Genomic DNA, 22761 nt, shown 5'->3' with positions numbered 1-22761 from the left:
GGTGTCACCTCCGGAAGCTCCCGGTGAGGAGGCTCCGCGCTCACGGAAAACGCGGAGTCACCGAAGGGGCGGGGCGGGTGTCCCTGCTCGGCAGCGGGGGCGGGGCGGCCCTTTGTGCCCGGGGCGGGGGCCGCGGGCGCGGGGCAGCGGCACCGCCGGCTCTGGGCCCCGCCGCGCGGGGCTCGCCCGCTTAATAGCGGCGTGACGTCACGGGGCGGGGCGGCGGCGGGAGGGGGCGCCGCGCGCATGCGCGGTGCGGGCGGCGGCGGCGCTGCAGCACGGAGCGGTGTCGGAGCGCGGGGCGCAGAGAGAGCCATGGCTGGGGATGGCGAGGGACGCGGCCACACACCCGCCGCGGCCGCGGCTGCGGGGCCCGGCCTGAGGGAGCGGCGGCCCTAGGACCGGCCCGGCGGCGCCAGCCAGCAGCGGGAAAAAACAAATAAATACATTGCCACAAAATAAAAATTAAAAGGGGGAAAAAAAAAAAAAAAAAAAAAAAACACCAACCAACGGAAAACCGGGAAAGCCAGCAGCCCGGCAACAGCAGCAGCAGCACCGCCGCCACCAGCCCGCAGCGCTCGCCCGCCGCCGCCGGCCCGCGGGAGCAACCGGCCGCCGCCAAGAGCTCCGGGACGCCCCGCCGCCCACCAGATAGATGTGCGGTCCCGCCGCCCGCACGGCCGACGATGAACGCGCAGCTGGCGATGGAGAACATCGGCGATCTGCACGGGGTGAGCCATGAGCCGGTGCCCGCCGCCGCCGACCTGATGAGCGGCAGCCCCCACCACCGGAGCGCGGTGGCCCACCGCGGCAGCCACCTGCCGGCCCACCCGCGCTCCATGGGCATGGCGTCCATCCTCGACGGCGGCGACTACCACCACCACCACCGGCCGCCCGAGCACGCGCTGACCGGCCCCCTGCACCCCACCATGACCATGGCCTGCGAGACACCCCCCGGCATGAGCATGAGCAGCACCTACACCACGTTAACCCCTCTGCAGCCTCTACCTCCCATCTCGACGGTCTCGGACAAGTTTCCTCACCACCATCACCATCATCACCACCATCACCATCCCCACCAGCGGATACCGGGCAACGTGAGCGGCAGCTTCACGCTCATGCGGGACGAGAGGGGTCTGGCGTCTATGAACAATCTCTACACCCCCTACCACAAGGATGTTACCGGCATGGGGCAGAGCCTCTCTCCGTTGTCTGGATCGGGCCTGGGGAGCATCCACAACTCCCAGCAAGGGCTGCCCCACTACGCTCATCCCAGTGCCACCATGCCCGCCGAGAAAATGCTCACCCCAAACGGATTTGAAGCCCACCACCCTGCCATGTTAGCCAGGCATGGCGACCAACACCTCACCCCCACCTCCGCTGGCATGGTGCCTATCAACGGGATCCCACACCACCCCCATGCCCACTTGAATGCCCAGAGCCACGGGCAGATCCTGGGCTCTGCCAGGGAGCAAAACCCTTCTGTAACTGGTTCGCAGGTCAACAGTGGAAGTAATTCAGGGCAAATGGAAGAAATCAATACCAAAGAAGTAGCTCAGAGGATCACCACCGAGCTCAAGCGGTACAGCATCCCCCAGGCTATCTTCGCCCAGAGGGTGCTGTGCCGCTCTCAAGGGACGCTCTCAGACCTGCTGAGGAACCCCAAGCCCTGGAGCAAGCTCAAATCCGGCCGGGAGACCTTCCGCAGAATGTGGAAGTGGCTCCAGGAGCCGGAGTTTCAGCGGATGTCTGCTCTGCGGCTTGCAGGTGAGCCCGCTGCGGGGTGTTCGGGACACGGCAGAGGCAGAGCAGGGCCTCGGGCCTGGGCAGGCCGCCCCAGTCCCTGCCGGTCCCTGAAGAGCAGCACCGGTCCCCGCTCCGCCACTCCATTTCTCTCCTTTCCCCTCTCCTTCTCCCGGCTCGGCGCACCGGCACCGTCCGGTTCCTCTGCGCCGCACTCAGACAAAGCCGAGCCGGGGCTCGGGCTGCGCAGTGCGGCGCCCCGGCTCTCCCCGTTCCCCGGTCGGGCGCACCCGCCAGGCTCGCCTGCCGCCGGCAGAAAGACGCCCAGCGCGCCCGGTAATGGGACGCCGCCGAAAGCCGCACCGGCCGGCGGCAACGCTGCCCGGAGCGCGGAGGGCGAGGCGGAAATGCTTGAATTGGCGGGGTACGGGGGAGCCCCGGTAATGCGCCGCCGAGAGGAGTCGGTGCGTCTGCTTTGTGTGGGGGGCGGTGGGCTCGGGTCGCGGCGGGGCTCGGGGCCATCGTCTCGCTCGGGCTGGGTGAGCTGGGACAGGCGTTTGGCGCGAATGAGCCGAGCCCGGCGGGTGAGCGGTGCCTGAGAAATGCTGGTGGCTAAAATAGTTGGATTTTTTTTTTCTAACTGGTTGTAGTTATCATTAGGCCGCGCACTTTGAGTTTCGCGTGGATGTCTCTGCGTGAGACAAACCGCCCGTGTTGCGGCTTCGCTGCTCCTCAGCCTCCCCCCGCTGTCGGCGCTTGCTGCCCGGTGTGCTCCCGAGCGGGTCCCGTATTGTCTGCTCAGAGATGGCCGTCCCGGCCCGTACCTGTGCTCTGCCGCCTCCCCAGCCCTCCCGTCTGCGCTCCGGGTGCAGAGCCCGGGTTTAATATACCGTGAGTGAGGGTTTGTTAATTAAGTGATAGGTCTCCATTAATTTGTCCCTGGAGAACGCAAGACAGTCAATCCGAGTTGGAGCCAGGGTCACTGATCCATTTCACAGACAAAAATAAGGGAAGGGCCAAATCTTTATCCTTTCAAAAGCACAACTGGTCTTGCGCTTTCGACTACCGAGACGGTGAGAACGGTGAGACCGTTTCCCAAGTGTGCAGAGACGCAGCTGGGCCACCACCGTGCTCCGTGCCTATTTTCAGTCAACCACCTTGTTCCAGAAGCCTAAAGCAGAGCTAGGAAGGGTCCGGGGCAGGGCCTCTCTCCCCGCTGTAGCTGGCCCTTAGGTGCCCGCCGGTGGGAGGACGTTGCTTTCTTTGGCTTTCACTCCTGCGGAGTCAGTTTCAAAGGTCTGAGCTCTCAGAAACTGCCCTTTCCGCCTTCCCTTTCTCAGCAGCCACCCCACCACCGAAAAACCCTCGTCTTGCTGGTGCTACCCAGAAGAGGAGGATGGAATTTGTGTTTCCAATATCCCCGTAACGATTGCTAAGGCGAACTTTCTTCGATTTGGAGCGTATTTTTACGACAATTTGGTCGACCTGAATCTCCGCTCATTTGCATAGATCGATACTGGAAACAACCTCTCGTTTCGGAGCTTGCTGGCATCCCTTCCCTGGCGCTGCCGGCCGGGAAGCTCTGCCAGCCCTGGCTGCTGCAGGGCCGGGAGGGAGGGAAGCGGCCGTGCTCTGCCCAGCTGCCGGGTCCGGAGGGTCCCATTGTTCGCTTCTGCCCCCAGACCGCCCCTTCTTCCAGCCACCTCAGCGCTGCCCTCTCATAAACGGATCCCGATAATCCCGTTAGAGAGACAAAGCCTCATTATTCCGCCTTCCCTTTCCGATGAAACCCAAAAGCTGGCACCTTACAGAAACAGCTTCCCCGGGGCGCAGAGGGGTTGGCAGCACGGGGGGGGTCGGGATGTACCGCCTGCACCCGGGAGTCCGCGCGTCCCTCGCGGCCGGGCCGGGCCGGGCCGGGCCCTGCAGAGCTCTCCCCGCGTACCGGGGGCTGCGGGCCTCGCCGGGCGCTGCCCACCTGGGCGCCGGCAGCACGTGGGCATTTGCATAGAGCTGCGTCCCTGTCAGTGGGGCGGTCCCGGGGCCCCCGCCCCGCCCCGCGCAGCCTGCGCGCCCTCCCGCACCCCTCTGCGCCGCGCTGCCGGCGACCGCCTGTAAATGCATAAAGTATCGATTTTATTTTGTGAAGGTTTTAAATGTGTGATGATCTTACTAAGTGGTAAAAATCTGCCCCGACTGATATTGATGTATGAACATCAATTCAAAATAGCATAAATTACTGCAGCCGACGCAAATTAAATTTCACGTCCAAATTATAACTCACTCCCGGGCGTTTAGAGAATTATCAGGTAGATAAATACCCAGAGCCGCCTTCATTTCTTCCCCTTCTGATTTCCTGCAGACAACAACCGGGAGGCAGTGGGGGGGATGGAGCCTGCTTATTTTTTAGGCCTCGCGGTCTCGCCTTGCACTTTATCTTGAGTATTTGCCCCTTCCAGCCGTCCCTGGAGGATTCCTACCTCCCAGATTACAGAAGCTCCGACAAATAGAAGAAAAATTGGTAGTTACATGGAAGCAGGATTGAGGTCTTGACACTTCCTGGGCTGTCTCTTGAAATGTAAGCAGAACTGCTAATTGCAAAGCTGACCTCTTCCAGCCTCCATCTTATTCATCCCATCTCCCTTCTCTTCTCTGTTCTTTTTTCCTTTGTCTGTCCACTCTCCTTCTCCTCTCTATCACTGAATATTTATCTATTTGACTGTCTCTCTGTTAGTCTTCCCTCCCTCTCCCTCGCCTTCACTGACATTTGGAAGGGCTGTGAAGGGACGCCGAAAAAATAAATACAACTAAAAGAAAAGGTACATCCCTTCTACAGCCTGCTGGGATTTAAGGCTGAATTCATTTCAGTTTGTCGGATTTTTTTTTTTTGTGTGTGTGCGTGTGTGAGAGAGAGAGAGAGGAAACAGGAGAAGATAAAGGAAGGAAAAAACCCGACTTTGTCTTGTTCAGGAAAAAATAATCTGCTTCGAGACATTCATTGTTGGAACTGCGACTGCCCACCGGCCTCGCACGGGCCCGCCGATCGGGAGGAAGGGTAGCGGTCAGGGAAAACGCGGCTAAGACACACTTTGCGAACGCGCCAGAGGAGCGTGAGGGAGCCCAAGGTTCCTTAGAATCTACTGCCGGAGGGGGTCCGAGCTCGTCCCGAAGGGCCCCTCCGTGGGGGCTCCCCGAGCGGGTGTCAGCGGGGAAAGGCGCCGTGGGGAACCCGCGCTCGCCCGCGGCTCTCGGAGCGGGCAGGCCTGTCCCTCCAAAGCTGCTCCATGTTTGCCTGCGACCTGGCTGGTGTTTTCATAGCTGCACCTTTTTTCCTCCCCTCCTCTAATCCTTTCTCCCTCCTAATGTGAATCCCGACTAAGCTGAAGCCTTGGGAAGCCGGCGAAAAATTCTCGCCAAATTAACTGTAAAGAAATCGATGGAGTAATCAGAGCGTTTTCCACATTAAATATGAAATCTAATGACGCCGTTTGCACCTCTCGCCCGCCGCCGTCCCCGAGCGCGCCGGGAAGGTCTGGGCCGCCCCGGCCCCGGTGGCCTCATTAGGGGCTGTTTAATATTTACCCTGCGGGCACTTTGCATAAAGGCGTTTGCATCAGGGGGGCGGGGGGCATCGACAGGGGCCTTCACCGGCAACATTCCGAGCGTGGACCGGGCCCTGGGGAGAGGGCCTTCGCCTCTCGACCCTGCGGGCCACTCGGACGGGGAAGACCCGGGCCTGGCTCAGCGCACCTTGGGCCGTGACAGCGGCCGCTCCGCTGCTGCCGGTGCGGTGCTTGGGCCGAGGCAAGGGGCCCTGTCCCGGAGGGATCGGAGGGTGGGAGAGCACCCGGAGCAGTCGTGCCCGGTGCGCAGCCGGGGCAGCGCTGGGGCGCACTTGTTTGCCGGCCGTGTCCTTCGGCGGGATTGATTTACAGCCGCGTTTGCCTTTCGTTAATGTTTGCCCGGCGGGAGGAGGAGCGGGGCCGGGCGAGCCGCGTTCCTCCGCACTGGGCCGGGCCCGCCCCGCGCCCGTCCTGGCAGAGCCCCCGCCCCCGCAGCACGGCTCGGCCCCCGCTAGTTTGCTCGTGCGTGCGTTCGCTCGGCTGTTTGTTTGTTTTAGTTACCCGCCGCGTGGCGGGGCGGCACCCGGGGGCCGTGCCCCGGTCCCACCCTCGCTGCCGTTTGAATCAAACAGCCTCGAAACAGGGCGGCTCCCGCCCGTGGGTGCCGCCGGGGCCGCCCCGGGTCACACAGCCGGGCTGTGGGCGCGATGCCCGCCCCGACCGGCCGGGGCCATCGTGCCGTCCGCAGCCCTCGCCCGTCGCCCCTCGGTTCCCGGGGGTTCTGCGCCATCTACTGACCGCCGGCGGGCGGGAGCGGCCCCGCCGCCCCGGGCACCCCGCCCGCACCGGGCAGCGGCGGCGGCTCCCCGGGCCGGGAGGCGGCGGCTCCGGGGAGCGCTGTGAGCGGGGCGCCCCGCGCCGCCGCCCGGGCTGGCTCCGTCCTCTCGTTCCCCGCGAGCTCGGAACGAGTGAGGCTCTGCTCGACTTCAGCACCACGAACAGCGGCCGCCGGCGGGGCCCGACCCCAGCTCCGCCTCCGCCCGAGCGGCCCCGCTCCCGGCCGAGCCCCGCGGCGCGCCGGGGCCGGACCAGCCCCCCCTCCCGGTTCATGGACGAGGCCGCTCGTAGCCCGGGCGCAGGTGCTTGTTGAGCTTCCCCACGGCTGCCCACCCCGATGGGGAGCAGCATCGCATCGATTATACGTAGCTGCAGCCGGCAATTAGTGCCGCGGTGCTGCGGCGAGCGCCGGGCTGAGCGCACTGGCTGCCCGCGGCGGGAGCGGCTCGGCTCCCGGCAGGGCAAAGCCCTGAGAGCACCTGTTTTGGGCATGAGTACCTTCGAACGAGTGCGTGGCCAGAGGAGAAGCGAGCTTCCCCCTGCACGGTAACTCAGCCAGCCAGAGGTGTCGGGATCCCCCAGGAGGAGAGGAGAGCTGCGGGGCACCAGGATTGTGCCCGCTGCAGGTGCCACTGGTAGGGAACCCGGGCTCCTGCCGGAGCTACAGCTGGGTTCCAGCGTGTGCAATCTGCCTTTTACACGGCTAGGAAGGAACGTGATAATCAGATTCAGACAAAATAATGTGGAAATCCATAGGCCAGGTATTCTTTGGGGCCTGGCTTTGCCTGTACCACCGCTCCTGCTTTGCCTCGGGCAGCCTTCACCTGTCTGTGTAGCCGAAGGGTCCGCCTAAACTCCACACAAGGGACAAAGTTAGTTTCCAGGCAGTTCTAAGGTGACTGAAGCGTAGGAGCTGTTGCTGGAGTGCTGGTGAATTTCACCTGAAGACTACAGGCATCGAAGGGAGTTTTTCCTGAGGACCGACCGGGACCCAGCATGGCCGCGTGTCGGGTGCTTCCATGATCAAATCGATAAATGTAGATTCGTGTTTCAGACATAAATCTACCTGTCTTAATCATACACGGACAGAGAAGTGACCGATACTGACAGACTCTCTTTGGAAACGCAGCTGACTTGAGCCGTTTTGCTTAAGAAGAAGTCAATTTTATGATGCTGAAAGATTAATTTATAGGAACAATTTATTAACTGTGCAGTAGTTTTCATCCCCCCCCCCACCCCGTCCCCCCATTTTAGGGCGATAGGAAGTCTCAGTGGTGATATTTTCCGTACAGCCCAAAAGGCAATTAAAGCTCGATGGATGGCTGCAGTTCCGCAGGGGTGCGGGCAGCACCGCGGGCTGCCGCGGGGCGCAGAGCGCGGCGCCAGCGTGTGCGGGCGCTGGCTGGTGGAGCTAGAAATGCTGCTGCTTCCGATAGAGGAAAACGAATCGGATGGCACGGGGGGCTCTTCCTTAACGCTTGGGTGCAGAAGTCACTGAAGTGAGACCAGGCTCGGTTTTTGGATGTCTTTAGGGTGCAGAATTCTGCACTCGTTGTCACATGCATTAGAAACCCGTCGATAAGAACTGAGCCACAGGCGGGAGAGTTGCCCGCAGCCCCTTTTCCCCCATTTCTCCCCGCACAGGCAGGGAGCTAAACGGCTTCCTTGATGTTCCCCCAGCCGGAGGAACTTTTTTATGTCATCATTGACTCATTTCTCCTTTATTTGAAACATATCTCGTTATTTTGAATATATTGGAATTGACGGAGAACTTAAAAATTGGAGCCGGGGAAGGGCCAGCCGGCGGGCCGGTCCTTAGGAACCGAACCAGAGAAATGACCCGGGTTTTTCAGTGAACTGGCGATACTCGATGTTGCAGTGAAGGTTTTGTGACGGACTGCGTCGTTTACCCCGCTCAGAAGCTCAATTTTCGGCTGCTATAGCAAAGCCTCTGACTGGGGATACGGGAGGGGGCGGAATGACCCAACCTGAGCCGGAGTCAGCACCCGAACGCCTCGGAGGCCCGCGGGGGGATTCGCTCCCACAGCCCAGAGCCGGCGTCAGCGGGCCAGGGCCATCGGAACCGGCGTGGCTCCGCACCCGGGCCTGTCCCGCGGACCCGCGCGGGCGGGACACGGGCGGGGCGGGGCCACCGGGGCGGGCCGGGGGCGGGAGACGCGGAGGGTGTGAAGCGGCACGGCCAGGTGCGCAGCGGGCGGTGCTGCCCGGCCCGCGTGGGCCGGGTCGCGGAGGCGGAGCGCAGCGCATAAGCGGAGCAGAGCACACAGCACGGGCGGGTGGCGTTTTCCAGCTTGAGCTATGCGCAGTGCACTGGCTGGCACTCCCCAGCGGGGTGCCCTGGTTTGGCGCGGTACGGAGCGGCAGCGCGGGTGAGGAGCCCATGGCGCGGCACCGAGCGCACGGCGTGGTGCGCCTTAGGGAACCCGCTGTGCGGTGGGATGTGGTGTGGAGCCCCGCGGTGCGGAGGGGTGCGGTGCGGTGCGGCCTCTGCGGTGCGGTGCGGTGCGGTGTGTTGGGATGCGGTGCGGTGTGTTGGGATGCGGTGTGTTGGGATGCGGTGTGTTGGGATGCGGTGCGGTGTGTTGGGATGCGGTGTGTTGGGATGCGGTGTGTTGGGATGCGGTGTGTTGGGATGCGGTGCGGTGCGGTGGGATGCGGTGTGTTGGGATATGGTGCGGTGGGATGCGGTTTTTTGGGATGCAGTGTGTTGGGATGCGGTGCGGCCCCCGCGGTGCGGTGTGCTGGGATGCGGTGTGCTGGGATGCGGTGTGCTGGGATGCGGTGTGTTGGGATGCGGTTTTTTGGGATGCGGTGTGTTGGGGTGGTGGGATGCGGTTTTTTGGGATGCAGTGTGTTGGGATGCGGTTTTTTGGGATGCGGTTTTTTGGGATGCGGTGTGCTGGGATGCGGTGTGTTGGGATGCGGTGTGGTGTGTTGGGATGCGGTGTGGTGTGTTGGGATGCGGTGTGTTGGGATGCGATGTGTTGGGACGCGGTGCGGTGTGTTGGGATGCGGTGCGGTGTGTTGGGATGCGGTGCGGTGTGTTGGGATGCGGTGTTTTGGGATGCCGTTTTTTGGGATGCAGTGTGTTGGGATGCGGTGGGATGCGGTGTGTTGGGGTGCGGTGTGTTGGGGTGCGGTGGGATGTGGTTTTTTGGGATGTGGTTTTTTGGGATGTGGTTTTTTGGGATGCGGTTTTTTGGGATGCCGTTTTTTGGGATGCCGTGTGTTGGGATGCGGTGGGATGCGGTGTGCTGGGATGCGGTGTGTTGGGGTGCGGTGGGATGCGGTTTTTTGGGGTGTGGTGTGTTGGGATGCGGTGGGATGCGGTGTGTTGGGGTGCGGTTTTTTGGGGTGCGGTGTGTTGGGGTGCGGTGGGATGCGGTTTTTTGGGGTGCGGTGTGTTGGGGTGCGGTGTGTTGGGGTGCGGTGGGATGCGGTTTTTTGGGGTGCGGTGTGTTGGGGTGCGGTGGGATGCGGTTTTTTGGGGTGCGGTGTGTTGGGGTGCGGTGTGTTGGGGTGCGGTGGGATGCGGTTTTTTGGGGTGCGGTGTGTTGGGGTGCGGTGCGGAGCCCCGCGCGCGCTGCGCGCCCCTCCCGCGGCCCTCGGCGGGGAGCGGGCGCCACCCCGCGGCCGGGGGCCGCCCGTGCCGCTGCGGCGTGGGGCGGGGGCCGGACCTGGCTGACGCGATTAAAATATTGATGTAGTTGCAAAAATCGTTCATTAAGGCAATTTAATCTTTGCTATTAAATGTCCTTTCAATTCATTTGGGGTAATTAAGATGCAGTTTAAGTGATTAAATTCTAATTACTTATACTAGGCAAAGAAATATTTGTCACAGTAATATGGTTAACTAAAGACCTAGCTAAAGAATTTTAACATTTAGTTTAAATGATATCGCAGGGAAATCAGGTGCTTTCTCCTGATTGATCCACTTAGCAGCACATTCTGTAACGGTGATGTCAGTTCGCTGAAGTGGTTACAGATCCATCAACACTAAGTTTGTGTAAACCCCTGAATCCCAAACTGCTGAGTCAGCACTCCTCAGTCAGATTCTCTTCATTATTCCAGGGCTAGCAAATTAAGGTCACTCATTTTAATACAGTGCCCAGGAGTGAGGTGTTTACCATTCTGGCTCAGCTGGGATCTGTATGTTGGTGGAGTGATGTCATCCTGTGAGCTTCCCATACACAAATGTATTTTCATCTCTTTTTATGTTATGAAACAACAAAAGAGTATTCCCTAGATTTGTTGGCAGAGAAATGAGACACAGCTCAAAAAATCTCTGGGTGTATGGAAACACCTACACCCTGAATAAGCATAAATACAAATCATTAGAGAAACAAGTGCCAAATGCTGAATAATGCCAGGACTAAAAAGAAATAATTTAGTGTGGGCTCAGACATTTCAGAATAGACAATACTCTTTTCAGTTGAAAGGAGAAAGCTTTGGGAAGCAACCTGTGTCACCCAGGTAGGCTTTCATCGCTAAAAAGCTGTGAAGGGCCTTATCCCACAGTGGGCTGAAGCTGGAGGGAATGCTCTTTCAAGCATCAGTGCTGTCTGCTACCTGCTGCAGCGGGAGCTCATGGCCACGAGCTGCCTCCATGTTTGAGGCTGTCTCACACAGCGCCTTTCCAGAAGGATTCCATTTCCCAAGCACCTTTGAAGAACCTGGGCCAGTGCAGGGGACCACTAAACGGTGATGTATCAGAGTGAATGTCAGCCAGCGGTTGTGGTTATGATTCAGGTCAAACAGATTTGCTCGGGTTTAGTTCATGTGGTGACATCTAACCCTCAGGTAGCCTGTGTCTCATATGCCCTTTTCTTTTGTTTTCATATTCCCCCAAATATGAAGTTTTTGATAAATGGGAAAGATCCATTGTTTGTTTGTGTCTTTGCATGCCCCAGAGGTGTTATTCCCATGATAAGGATGTAACTTATCACACTTTATAATGTGTTATTGCCACCATGGATTTACCATAAGCTTTTGGCTACCTGTTTCCACTGGGCTGTTGTAGCCAGTGTGATTAGAACTATCTATGATGGCCAAAGTCCTCCAGCAATTTCAGCCTCCTGTGGAAGCAGAAATACTGCTGCTTTCTCCACCAGAAGGTAGAGCCTCCCACAGAAGAATATCCTTCAGGATATTCTCCAGTTAATATCAGTTAAGTTTTCACTCTCCACACATGTTATTGGATATTGTGTGATGTTTAAAAACTAGAAGCAGATTATATGGAAAGGGATTCCTAGGTGGATGCAGTTCAGACTGTAGCTGAACTTTCTAGACCTGACACAACAGAGATTAGAAAATACATGTAAAGAGAGACTTCTAAAAGGGCTTTTTATGTCTTTAAGACAGTCTTGTACACATGAGGTTGAGATAACTAAAAGACTTTTGTAAGAGGAGGGGTAAAAGACATAATCTCATACAAGGCACTTGGTGGCCATCAAGTACTAATGGCTTGTGGTCAGCAGTGACCCAGGCCAGAGCTGGAAATGTGACCCATCACCTCAGGGTGAAAGGTCTCATGTCCTGTCATTGGTGACCCGCACACAGTCTCCTCTCCATGTCCACAGGCTCTGAATTCAGCATGGCTGGGGAGACATTGTGTGTGTGTCTCTCTTGCTGGTCTGGACTCATTTTAGGTCAAACAGATGAGAAAAGAGCTCCCTGTAAGCAGAGGTGCCCTGTGTGCGTTGGCTTTGTCCTCCAGAGGGTGAGGAGACCCGTGGCCAGGCACTGGTGGGCTGTACCCTTCCCTTCCAGGAGCAGCTATGTGCCATGCTGCTGGTGCTCCCCTCTCCTGTGTCCCTGCTGCCCTTCCAGCCACTGTGTCCAGGCAAAACCTGCTTGTGGCCATTGTGTGCCCCTGTGCTGGGGCTGTGGGAACTGCTGTAGGCAGCTGGTGAGCAGTGCGACCCCCAGAGTGCAGGGCTGCTGCCTCAGCCTGGCTGTGCTTGTGAGGGCACAGCTCTCCCAGTGCCCGGCCTGAGAGCCCAATCCACCGTCTGCCTCGGGGTCTGCACTCCTCCATCCCCTGCCAGAGAGCTTGCTCTGTGGTGGCACCACAGTGGGCCACCAGCTGAGCAATGCCTCTCTCAGGGAGAGTTGCCCTCTGACACCAAAAGTTGCCCCAGGGCTTGGGGCAGGGTTTGTCCAAGTAAAATTTTCCATCGTTGTCCCCTCTGCTTCAGTGACAGTCTTCCAGAAAAACAACCAGCAGAACTTGTGGTGATATTTTATTATGTTCACAAACCAAACCAGAAACCACTGGAAACTAGGTTTATTGAGAGCATCACCAATTTTATTCTTTACTCCTGTTTTTTAGAAAGGAAAATTGGAATTTGCCAGAAACAGCTAGGCACATGTGTACACACCAAATTCTCCTGGAAATTGATGTACAGTAATCAGGGGTTTTCATTTGATTCTAGAAAGAAACCCACCCTCTAGGTATGAAACACTAGATCAAGCATCAGGATTAACACCTGACCTTACTATAATCTTGTATTTTACACTGACTGAATAATGCTGTTCATATCACAGATAGGCAAAACATCTCGTTCACTGTCTCGACCTAAAGATGCAATTAGTGCATTTTCACAGGGGACAGGGTCCTGTTCACAGCCCTGGCAGAGCAGAACTAATCCCACTGTGCTGCACCCAGCTGGGGGCTGCAGAACAATGTCAGCAGACAGTGGAGCTGCAGAGGTGGGAGCTCACTTCTGTACCATGCCCAGGCAGCTGGGCCTCACTGGGATGTACAGACCTTACAAGGTCTGGCAAGTTTACTTGACCAAATCCCTTGGGTGACTTAGAAGGAACAAAGGGAGACAAAAATAGATTGATGGGTTGTGTCAGGAGAATTGCAAGTGTCAAAAGTATCTGTTGCTCAGGGCAGAGGAAGATGGAAGTGAGTGGGAGAGGCCAGAGTTCAGGACTGGATTTATAAGGCTCCTTCTGGCACTGATAATATGACATTGTCATATCTGCACGTGTGTTGCCAGAGCCAGGGTGACTCTTCCTTTATCCTCTGCTTTTCTTTTTTCTTAACAAGGTTTTCTTAAAGGTTTTTTCAAAAGGCATCACATGGGGCATCACTCAGCTGGGGCACCCTGGAGACGAAGAACAGGGCTGCCTGCAGCAGGGACTGAGGGCAGGGTGCCAGCAGGTGTGTCCTGGGAGAGGGGCACACCTCTAGGGAGCACAGCACCCTGCCAAGCACCTAAATTCAGTGTCTGTGGTGTGGGAGAGGGTCCACTCACAGTGCTCAAGGGCAGGGGCACAAGAAGGACATCTGTGCAAATTACTGTTATTATCTTCTGCTATGTAAGATAAAAGAGAGATGGAGTGTGTGATAAATCGTTGTGAAGACAGGCTCTGGTGTTTTTCCAAAAAAACCATTTCAGCTGATGTCTCTGGGGCCTGACCTCAGTGGACATTAGGGGAGGACCTGGCGCTAGGGCAGGACCTGGCCAGAGCAGGCACAGCCACTCAGCCTGGGCATGACCCGGCTCAGGCTGCTGTCAGAGAGCCTGGCAGCCCCACCTTGCCAGCCCTTGCCGTGTGAGCTGGCCAATCTCTGTGCCTGCTCTGGATCTGCTCTCATGTTGGAGCAGATTTATCCCGTGGTGTACATTTGTTCTCTGGCAAGCTGGAAGCTGCAATTTATTATTAAAATTGATTGGCGCCAGTGCAGGGGAAACGATCGCAAGGAAACCCTATTACAGTTTTTCATTATCACTATTATTTATTTTTAAGTGCTATTAATATTCCTGAGCCTGGACAAGGCAGAAGATGAGAGGTGGTATCCACCAGTGCTGCTCACAATCTGAGGCCTGGCAGTGCAAGGGCTCTTGGAACAATTGAGCGTGTTGGGAAATTTTTACCCTCAATCTGCCTCTGGCAAATGCTAATGGAAGTAGAGCTGAAAATATTTGCAAAAAAGTAAAATAGGTTTATTTGTATCATAGAGTGGTTGGTTTTTTTTTTTTTTCCCTCCCTAGTAATGAGCTCTTTTTTCTTACCTCTGTGATGTCACTAGCATTAATTAAGAGGGGTTTGATACAATTGAAATCGAGTACCAAGGTATGTTGTAACTCTTGGGACACTGTCTATGGAAATAATTGTTCAGGAATACTACATTTCAGGAAATGAGCACAAGTTCAGGAAGACAGTGTGTTATGCAAGCTAGTTTCCCAGTAGATGGTTGTTTTTTTGTTACTCCCTACTATTTCAGAGAGCTCATGTAGTAGCTTGTGACCGCAGCCTGAGAGGCTCACATCACTAATTGAGCTGGCTTTGTACCTACTGCTGTGGCTGACATTTGTGATGTGATGATTCACACTGAAGCATTGCACAGCACTGACTTGGATCACGCTATCTGTGCCATTAGGATTTTGTGACAAATTATGATCTGGACGGAGTAACTAGGCAGAAGGTGGAATTTGTGTAGTCTTTGAAAAAGGAAGGTGTAAAGCAGCATGAGCAGAAAGGAAGCACAGCAAATGTTGTCTGCACCTGGTTTGTCATCTTTCCTGCTTGAGCCTGTTAGCAGGGGCAGTCAGAGCTGGAAAGCTGAGCTCCTGCAGCTGCTTTCCCAGGAATTTCTGATTATCAAATGGTCAGACATATATAAAAGACTTAGATGCTGTTGGTATCCTCATTCTTACTATTTGTCAGTAAATAACAGACTATTCTTGCAAAAGCATTTTTAACCCTTGATTTGCCCATGTTAGCCTCCAGTGGGGATATGCAGATTATTTCAGCAGGAACCAATCCCCACAGTGAATTCAGCAGTTTGGCTTCAGTAGGGGCTCGTGTGCATCAGGAAACCTGGTTTTTAGCCCAGAAGCTCCACAGGGTTTTAGAGGTCAGGATGTAACTTCAAAGTGTTCTTCAAAGGTTTTTAGATAAAAATACCTGTAGGAGACATGAGCTTGGCAGCCCAAGCCATTTGATTGATGTGTCATTTGTTATGAAAGAGTATGTGGCTGGAATATAGATTGTTAGGGACTTTTTCAAAAGCCTCTCCTCAGAGGGGATTGAGCCACCAGCGTCTTGGTCCCTGCCTGGGCCAGCAGAAGGAGCCTTCACAGCTCCTGGCTCCTGATCTGTGCAGTTCCTATTTCTCAAGTACAAAAGGTGGATGACTATTTGCATACCTCCCACGAGCAATGAAGCCCTCATGCCAGGGCTGGCTCTTGGTAGTAATAGAAGTTGTAGAAGGGACCTTTGCAAAGTAATTTGTTGTTTTCATTCCAATAATCATGGTGTAAGTAGAGATACTGCACAAAATTCTTCATGTAGTCAGTACTGATCCCTACATAAGCCAGGACTAGACAAACACAGAGAAAGAACATTCATTTTACCTTCAGAAACACCTCTCAATCAGAATTAAAGGACATTGTTAGAGAATGAAGGGAAACAGACAACTTCAGACAATTTTGAAAGTGAGACAGAGTAATCTGCCCTCCCAAGGAAGCTTTTATCCTAGCAAAGTTCTAAGATGAGCTGGCAGACAGTCGAAGGCTGACAGAGGGGTCTGGGAGTCTCCCTCACATCCCATCAGATCCTGCCTGGAAGGTGATCTGGGAGACAGATTTCAAATTACAAGCATCCTTTAATAATGTAGAGCAAAATAACATTCTCAAAGGGAAAGAAGGGATTATAGATGAAATAAGGAGCAATTCTATAAAGAAGATTTACTATACCATTGTTTTTCATGACAAAACATGTTTTATTTTGTTCAGAATACATCTGGCCTGTAAGACTGGAGTAGTATCCTGCTTTCTCACAGTTCATTATTTCTCAGTCAACAAAAAGCTACAGAAATTAATTGAAAGCAACTAATAATGGTAAAAAATATTACCAAGGTTAACGTTATAGCTCCATGAAATTCCACTTTACCTCCTAGAAATATTAAATAGTTAAATTCTCAGCACTAATGGGTAGTATAAAAATGTAAGTTCTTAGTAAAAACATTTGCTGAGTTTTAACAGACAACAACACAGGTATTTTCTTTTATTTCTTATACTTGTAATGAGTTAGAGATTTAAATGTCCCACATCCTCTCCAAATTCAGAAGCTGACGTGAACAGTCCTTTTTCCCTAATTAGCCCCGTACTGTGTTCCCACATACTCCTCTGCCATCCCTCTCTAACTGTCCTCCCCTTTCTTGCAGCGTGCAAGAGGAAAGAACAGGAACACGGGAAGGATAGAGGGAATACACCCAAAAAGCCTCGGTTGGTCTTCACTGATGTCCAGCGTCGGACTCTACATGCAATATTCAAGGAAAATAAGCGTCCGTCCAAAGAGTTACAAATCACCATTTCCCAGCAGCTCGGGTTGGAGCTGAGCACCGTCAGCAACTTTTTCATGAATGCACGGAGGAGGAGTCTGGATAAGTGGCAAGACGAGGGCAGCTCCAATTCAGGCAACTCATCTTCTTCATCAAGCACTTGTACCAAAGCATGAAGGAATAACCACGAACTAAAACCTCGGTGGAAAAGCTTTAAAAATAAATAAATAAATAAATAAAGACAGACCAGGACCTCAAAATAGCAGGTTTATACTTAAAACTATTTGAAAAAAATATTTATAAGTCCAAAGAAACCAAAGACTTATTTCACCTGCATTATGACTTTGTTCTAAGACACACACTTTAGTAGGATGACGACTTGCAAAAAACAGAGAGGAAGAAGAAAGTGAAATGGAGGGAACGGAACGGAAAGCAAAGAGAAGAGGAACAGACCACTGGTCTTACACCTTAGCCCATTATCATCTTCACCGTACTTGGCTGTTTAGTGGTTTGGAGCATAGTGGTTTCCTGTCATTGAACAGACATCTCTTTGGATACAGCTCTTCACGTCCGCAGCAGTTGCCATGGAGGTGCTCGGTGTATCCGTACTGCGTACACGCCAGTGGGTAGGGACTTAGGGCTGGTCTCCAGAGAGGGCTGTGCCAGGGCATGGCCAACAAAGCGTGGAGTCGTCTGAATTCCTTGGAACGGTAGTGTGATTTTTGCTGTTTCAGTTTGAACTTGGCAGGTGCAATGCCTCGAAACAAGTTCAAACTAGGCAAAGAAATTTTGAATGGTACCTAAACCAGTGCATTCTCTTTGTTTGTTAAGGAATGTTCAGATTTAAAAAAGGAAAACTATTCCATCCATAAAAAAATCGACTAGCTACCAAAGAACACATTTAATAATTGTATTGCAGGTATTTTATTGCAATGATTTTAATATTCCAAAGCTATTTTTACACAAATACTATGTAGAGTTATAGGTATAAACTAATCTAACTGTATAACACATAAAACTTGTAATCAAGACTGTTATTTGCAATTAGTAAAACCACATTATCGTTTCTTTCTGTGATTGGCAAGAAAGAATGTCACCCGAGGAGATCACAGCCCCTGGCAGAGCACGGGAACCGAGAACGGGGTGCTGCTTCCATTGAACTCGGTGAGCGCTTTCCTCACTGACTTCAACGGGAGCACAAGAAGGAGCCACGTGTTAGAGCCGTGTGTGACACCGTGTGTGACACCGTGTGTGACACCGTGTGTGACACCGTGAGTGACACCGTGTGTGACACCGTGTGTGACACTGTCCCCAGGCGCTGTCCCGGGCGCTGTGCTCCAGAGCGGCTCAGCTCTGCCATCTAGCCTGCGAACAGGAGACCTGAGGCACTCAGGATGCAAAAATCAAACGAATTGGGGGATGCAAAACCACAGGGCTCAGCGTCTGATCAATACTCATTGACATTAGTGAGCTTTTTTTTACCTATCGACTTTACCAGGCACAGGAATAGTAACAGCTTTGGCGGCCCGTGGTCTTTTCCTACTGGAAACTGTGGTACAACATCAGTTCGTGCGGGAGGAGCTCCAAGAGGAGCTCCAGTAGAGCTTTTGGAAGGAGGAATTGTGATCTCTCTGAAGTCAAGAGCAAAATTCCCATGACACCGAGATACAGCCCGATGTTTTGTGGCTTTGTATCTCTGTGTAGCAGGCTGAGCTTTTGTCCCATGCATTCTTTCTTGCTCATCTATCAGTCAGGATAATGCATGAAATAGTTTGAAGTTTGTAGCTGAAAAGCTTTAAACGCTCTGTTGCTAACAGACCCATAGGAGAGAAATCATCCCGTTCCTACTCTGATAAAATTAAGACAAAAGTGTGAAATATCTGCATATTAAATTTTAATGTAAGGGGAAAATAGACTTTAAAAACATACATGTGCCTGTTAGATTTCTAACTGGTATTTCAAATTACTGTCGTAGTTATGCTAGGTATAATAAATTCCAAAATAACCAAATATGCAGGTATAGGCCCAGTGCAAGGACTAGAAATAGGTAATCTTACTTCCAACCTTTTTGTTTTTAAGGAAAAGAAAAAAAAAAAAACAAAGGAAAATTCAAGGTAAACTAGAATGCAAACACTATAAACAGTAGCAGATACTGGTTTGGGGGATGAAGCCCACTGAAAATGCCAGTGACACCAAAGTAGAGCAACTTTTGTAGCACCAGTTGTTTCCCAAGAGGACAGGGTCTAGTCAAGGTTCAGGGTATTCAGTTTGTTTCCACCCAGTGTTTAGAATACAGATGAAACAGCTCTTTATTAAAATAAAGTGAAATAAACCCAATATTTTTGGCACTGAATATTTCTCTGTATTTCAGTATGTTAAACCCACTTTAAGGCTGACAAGGCAATTATCTATGAAAATGGCATCTAATCTGGACATTTTTTGAGTCTCTAGCTTACCTTAAATTTTAGCAAGCTTTCTTTTGAAGTGTTCCATCCCCATGGAGACATAATTGACATGGAAACATTGATAAGCTCACATATAAAGTACCTTATGAATGCAGTCTCATTAGTGTAAGGTTAATAAAGGACAGTGATAACTAATGGTTTAGTTTTTTCCAGCAAAACACTGCTTTGTAATGTACCTATAGTTTAGAGAATAAAGCCTTATTTATTTAAAACTTGAGAATTTAAAAATGCAGGGAAATTCAACGTACATTGCCGCATTTTTAGTATTTCCATTGTATTGTCTTTATAGACTACTTGCTGAAACCAAAGAGAACTTTCATACCAGCATTAAATTTGCACCCAATATGCAATTTCAGGATCTCTGATACACACACATGCAAGCCCCTAAACAGGACTGTGTATATGTACATGCACACACATTTTGATGGGTTGTGTGTATGTATACATATGCACACACACGTCCACACACACTAAAACTGATGCACAAGTTGTAGATTTTAAGTGTTTTGGGTTTTTTACATGTCTGTTTAAGTAGATATAAACCTTTTGGTTTTCTCTAAGCCATTAGGAACAAACCACTCTTCCCATGAGCAATATGCACCTCATACTCTGAATAGGCAAAGAACACAATTTCCTTTAATTTCCTTCAAAACATGAAGCAAATAACTCTGGAACTGCTCAGTCTACTGGAAAGCTGTGTCACCTCTGAGCAGACTGCCCGGCCACACCGACTGAAGCATGGACAGGTTACCTGGTGCTCCCTTGCTGGTGCCATTACTCAACAGGGCATCCTTGAAGGGGAGTTTCTTCTGATGCTGCATTTAACATTACCCAGGAAACCTGTCTCTGCCTGTTAGTCTTTCAGTTCATTTCATTCCTGACAAAATGGAAATTAGTTTCAAATTCGACAAGAGGATCTAAAACTCTGCCAGGAAGGATTAGGAGAGGGAGCAGAACCCAAAACAGTTTGGGAGCATCAGGAGATGGGGCTTCAGTCAAAGGTGACTCCAAGGGCAAGAGGGCATTAGGAACATGCATTCAGCTAACAGGCTGCATCCAAACATGACCGCAGTGACCCACGGGGGGAGGCTGGCCAAGAGGTGAACTGTCCTCATCCATCCCCATTGTAAATGGCATCATTAGATTTCTAGGAAAAAAACAAAACAAACAAACAAAAAAAACCAGTCCTCCTCCAGCCTGCCCCACAGCGCTCCTTTAGCCCTGCATGGCTTTCCAGGGCCACAGCCTCCTCTCCTTACTCAGGTAAAGCAAACCCCACCAGAGCCAGCCAGCAACGGGGCTTTTGCTTGAGAAGTTGCTCCTGCACACCCCACGCCAGGAGCGAATTCCCAAGCAGCCGAGTGGCCGGGGTGGCCTGGCATGAGAGCAGCCCCAGGGCTGCCCGTGGGCACCGCGCTTCTCCTGGGGTTTCAGGATAAGGCCGGTGGTGGTGGGCACTGCCCCAGGGGCTGCTGCTGCCCGGAGGGCTCGGAAACACTGCTGAGCTTATACCAAAGAGTCTTAGGACACCTCTCCTCACCTGAGTTGTAAACAGGACATTTTTACCCCAAAAAACGTTCCTTCTTTCTACTACTCTTCCTCCTATCCTCCTCCTCTTCCTCCTCCTTTGTACATAGGGATGAAAACTATGCATTTAGCAAACAAAGAGAAAGCACTTACCCTTTTCTATCTCACTGCGTTTGGGTGCATTCAAAGGCCCAGGGGCTAATTTTGAGACTTTGCTTAGCCTCCTGGTTTATTATTGTGGTGTGGTTAGCTTTACAATACATTTGGTAACTATTTGCTAAAGACAAAGAAGCAAAAGGTAAGGAATAGCTACTTCCACGTGTTAAAAAAAAAAAAGAAAAAAAAAAAAGAAAAAAAAGTGTGTAAAGATCTACTATTTATAGTGTGAACCAAAGACGCTACCTCACTCGATTTCCATTGGTGATTTTAATCACATTGATGATACCAAAGAATACCAAAGATTTTTCATGCACGGCCTTGGTCTGGAAAGGGAACTCATCCTCCTTCTTACCTCCATCCCCCGACCCCCTTCCTCACCTTCACTCAGTGTGTAACCTTGTCTTCATTCTTAGTGGTAATGCTAATAACCTTATGAATACTTCTCTTGCTACAACTGCTACTACTGACGATGATAAGGATAATAATAATAATAATAATAATAATAAAAGCTCTTGGCAAACATGTTGCAAACTTTGTAAACTCATAGGACGAGTGCCTTGCTTGAACCAAAGTGTTAAACCGCTGTTGACCTCTTTATCTCTCACCTTATACTCTTTGAATACCTCAGCCTGTTAGAAAGGCCACTAATGAAAAAAAGGAATAATTCTTCACCGTGGTGCTTTTTGCCGTGCAACCATGCAATGAAACTTTCTTTGATACCAAAGGAAAATGTTTTTTTCCACTTTCTTGCTGACAAACCAAAGGTTCCCTCTTCTTTCCCTTAAAGCAGCTTGAGTCCCTCAGCCCAGACAGGCCGTGCATCGCTTTTACCAATTCCTCCAAATACCTCATAGTAATAAATCTTTAGGGTTATGTTGTATAGAGAGTCTATGTGATAAGGCAGAACTTACTAGTTTGATAATTGTTAAGGTTACTTAAAAAAAAGCTTTATAATTCTTATTTATTTTGTAGGGGTTGTTTTGTTTGTATATTCCTTTTATATTGTTTGGTTTGGGTTTGGGTTTCTTCTTTATTTCCTTTTTTTTTGGCAGAACTTCTCTGTTATACTCAAGGAAGATCTTATTCCTGGGAATGTTTCAAAGTGGGTAAAGATCGCTGTTTGCAATGAATGCAAGAAAGGGAAACATGGCTTCAATTACTTTTGTTTCAACTAGGATGCTTTGTGTTTGCTAGTCGATGTTCTTTTCACAGGGTAAAAAAAGATATTCTCTGCTGTGATAAATGGTTCCTATTTTTTCTCTATAATGTGCTGTGACTTTTAATTTAATTACATTTTGTATACGCTTATTTAATCACTGCTTTAATTTATGACTATGTAGTTTAAAAAAAAATTGTATATAGTAGATTCAAAAATGGCCAAAGCTTTATGTTACAATCTTTTCATTCTTGATGCTGAGATGAACTGAAGGAGAGTGCTTCTCTTGACTGCAGGGTGTATCTTCAGCCTTGTCTTGGCATGCACTTCCACCCGTGTTACAAACACTGCCAGGTTACCCCCCAGGCCTCCCTTCCCCCCAACTTGTACATGCCAAAATGAGTGTTTCAAGGTAGTACTTTTGTCACTTAGAAAGCAGAAAGGCATTATTAGTGTGTTTTTTCTTTAATTTATTTGTCTTTTTCTAGAAAGATTGCTTTGTGGGTGAGACCCACACATCCAAAGAATTTAAAAGTCGTTTAATGTTTAAAAGCACTGGCATTTGTGAGAGATTTTGCTGAGTTTTTATTTTCCTTCGCCATTCGCACGGGTAGCGCAAGCGAGAAGCAGGCGCGGGCCTCGGGAGAAAAGCTGACTTGAATCTGGAAACCTTGCTCACGGAAAGGCCTTTGCGGCGGGCGCTGGGACAGCGTGGCCTCCGGGGGCTCGGGGTCACCTGCGGGCCACCCCGGGCCACCCGCTCCCCAGGCAGGGCTGCAGGCAGGGATGGGATGGGATGGGATGGGATGGGATGGGATGGGATGGGATGGGATGGGATGGGGTCCTTGGGGTGCAGCTGGGTCCCCAGGGAAGCTGCAGCTTCTGCCAGGCTGCGGAGGAGTGCACAGGGACCTGTGCCCAGTCCTGCGAGGGGCACGGAACTGCCCTGGCATCCCCGCAGCTCCAGGGAGGACAAGGCAGCTCGGAGTT

At 51.9% G+C, this 22761-nt stretch overlaps 1 protein-coding gene across 3 annotated transcripts; it reads left to right on the top strand.

Annotated features, from left to right (window-relative positions):
- Window positions 1–259: 259 nt before the first annotated feature.
- ONECUT1 (one cut homeobox 1) lies at window positions 260–20823 on the top strand. Of its 3 annotated transcripts, none has more exons than XM_068203991.1 (2): window positions 260–1767; window positions 4106–4366. In XM_068203991.1, the coding sequence occupies exons 1-2, from the start codon at window positions 687–689 to the stop codon at window positions 4183–4185; spliced, it is 1161 nt and encodes a 386-aa protein (XP_068060092.1). In that variant the 5' UTR covers window positions 260–686; the 3' UTR covers window positions 4186–4366. The 3 variants fall into 3 exon arrangements, with proteins under 3 accessions (XP_068060092.1, XP_068060091.1, XP_068060090.1); XM_068203990.1 differs by lacking the exon at window positions 4106–4366 and adding an exon at window positions 3084–3259; XM_068203989.1 differs by lacking the exon at window positions 4106–4366 and adding an exon at window positions 16348–20823 and having other exon boundaries at window positions 267–1767.
- Window positions 20824–22761: the final 1938 nt, after the last annotated feature.

The sequence above is a fragment of the Anomalospiza imberbis genome, chromosome 13, assembly GCF_031753505.1.
Source record: "Anomalospiza imberbis isolate Cuckoo-Finch-1a 21T00152 chromosome 13, ASM3175350v1, whole genome shotgun sequence".
Classification (NCBI taxonomy): domain Eukaryota; kingdom Metazoa; phylum Chordata; class Aves; order Passeriformes; family Viduidae; genus Anomalospiza; species Anomalospiza imberbis.
The sequence above is the reverse complement of the archived record's forward strand: the minus strand, read 5'-3'. Positions and strand labels throughout refer to the sequence as shown.

What these genes read in the sequence shown, in the direction of transcription:
- ONECUT1 (XM_068203989.1), top strand. Translation starts at nt 687, where the DNA reads ATGAACGCGCAGCTGGCGATGGAGAACATCGGCGATCTGCACGGGGTG. An exon ending in GTCTGCTCTGCGGCTTGCAG is followed by an intron (nt 1,768 to 16,347) that starts GTGAGCCCGCTG and finishes CCTTTCTTGCAG; the next exon opens with CGTGCAAGAGGAAAGAACAG.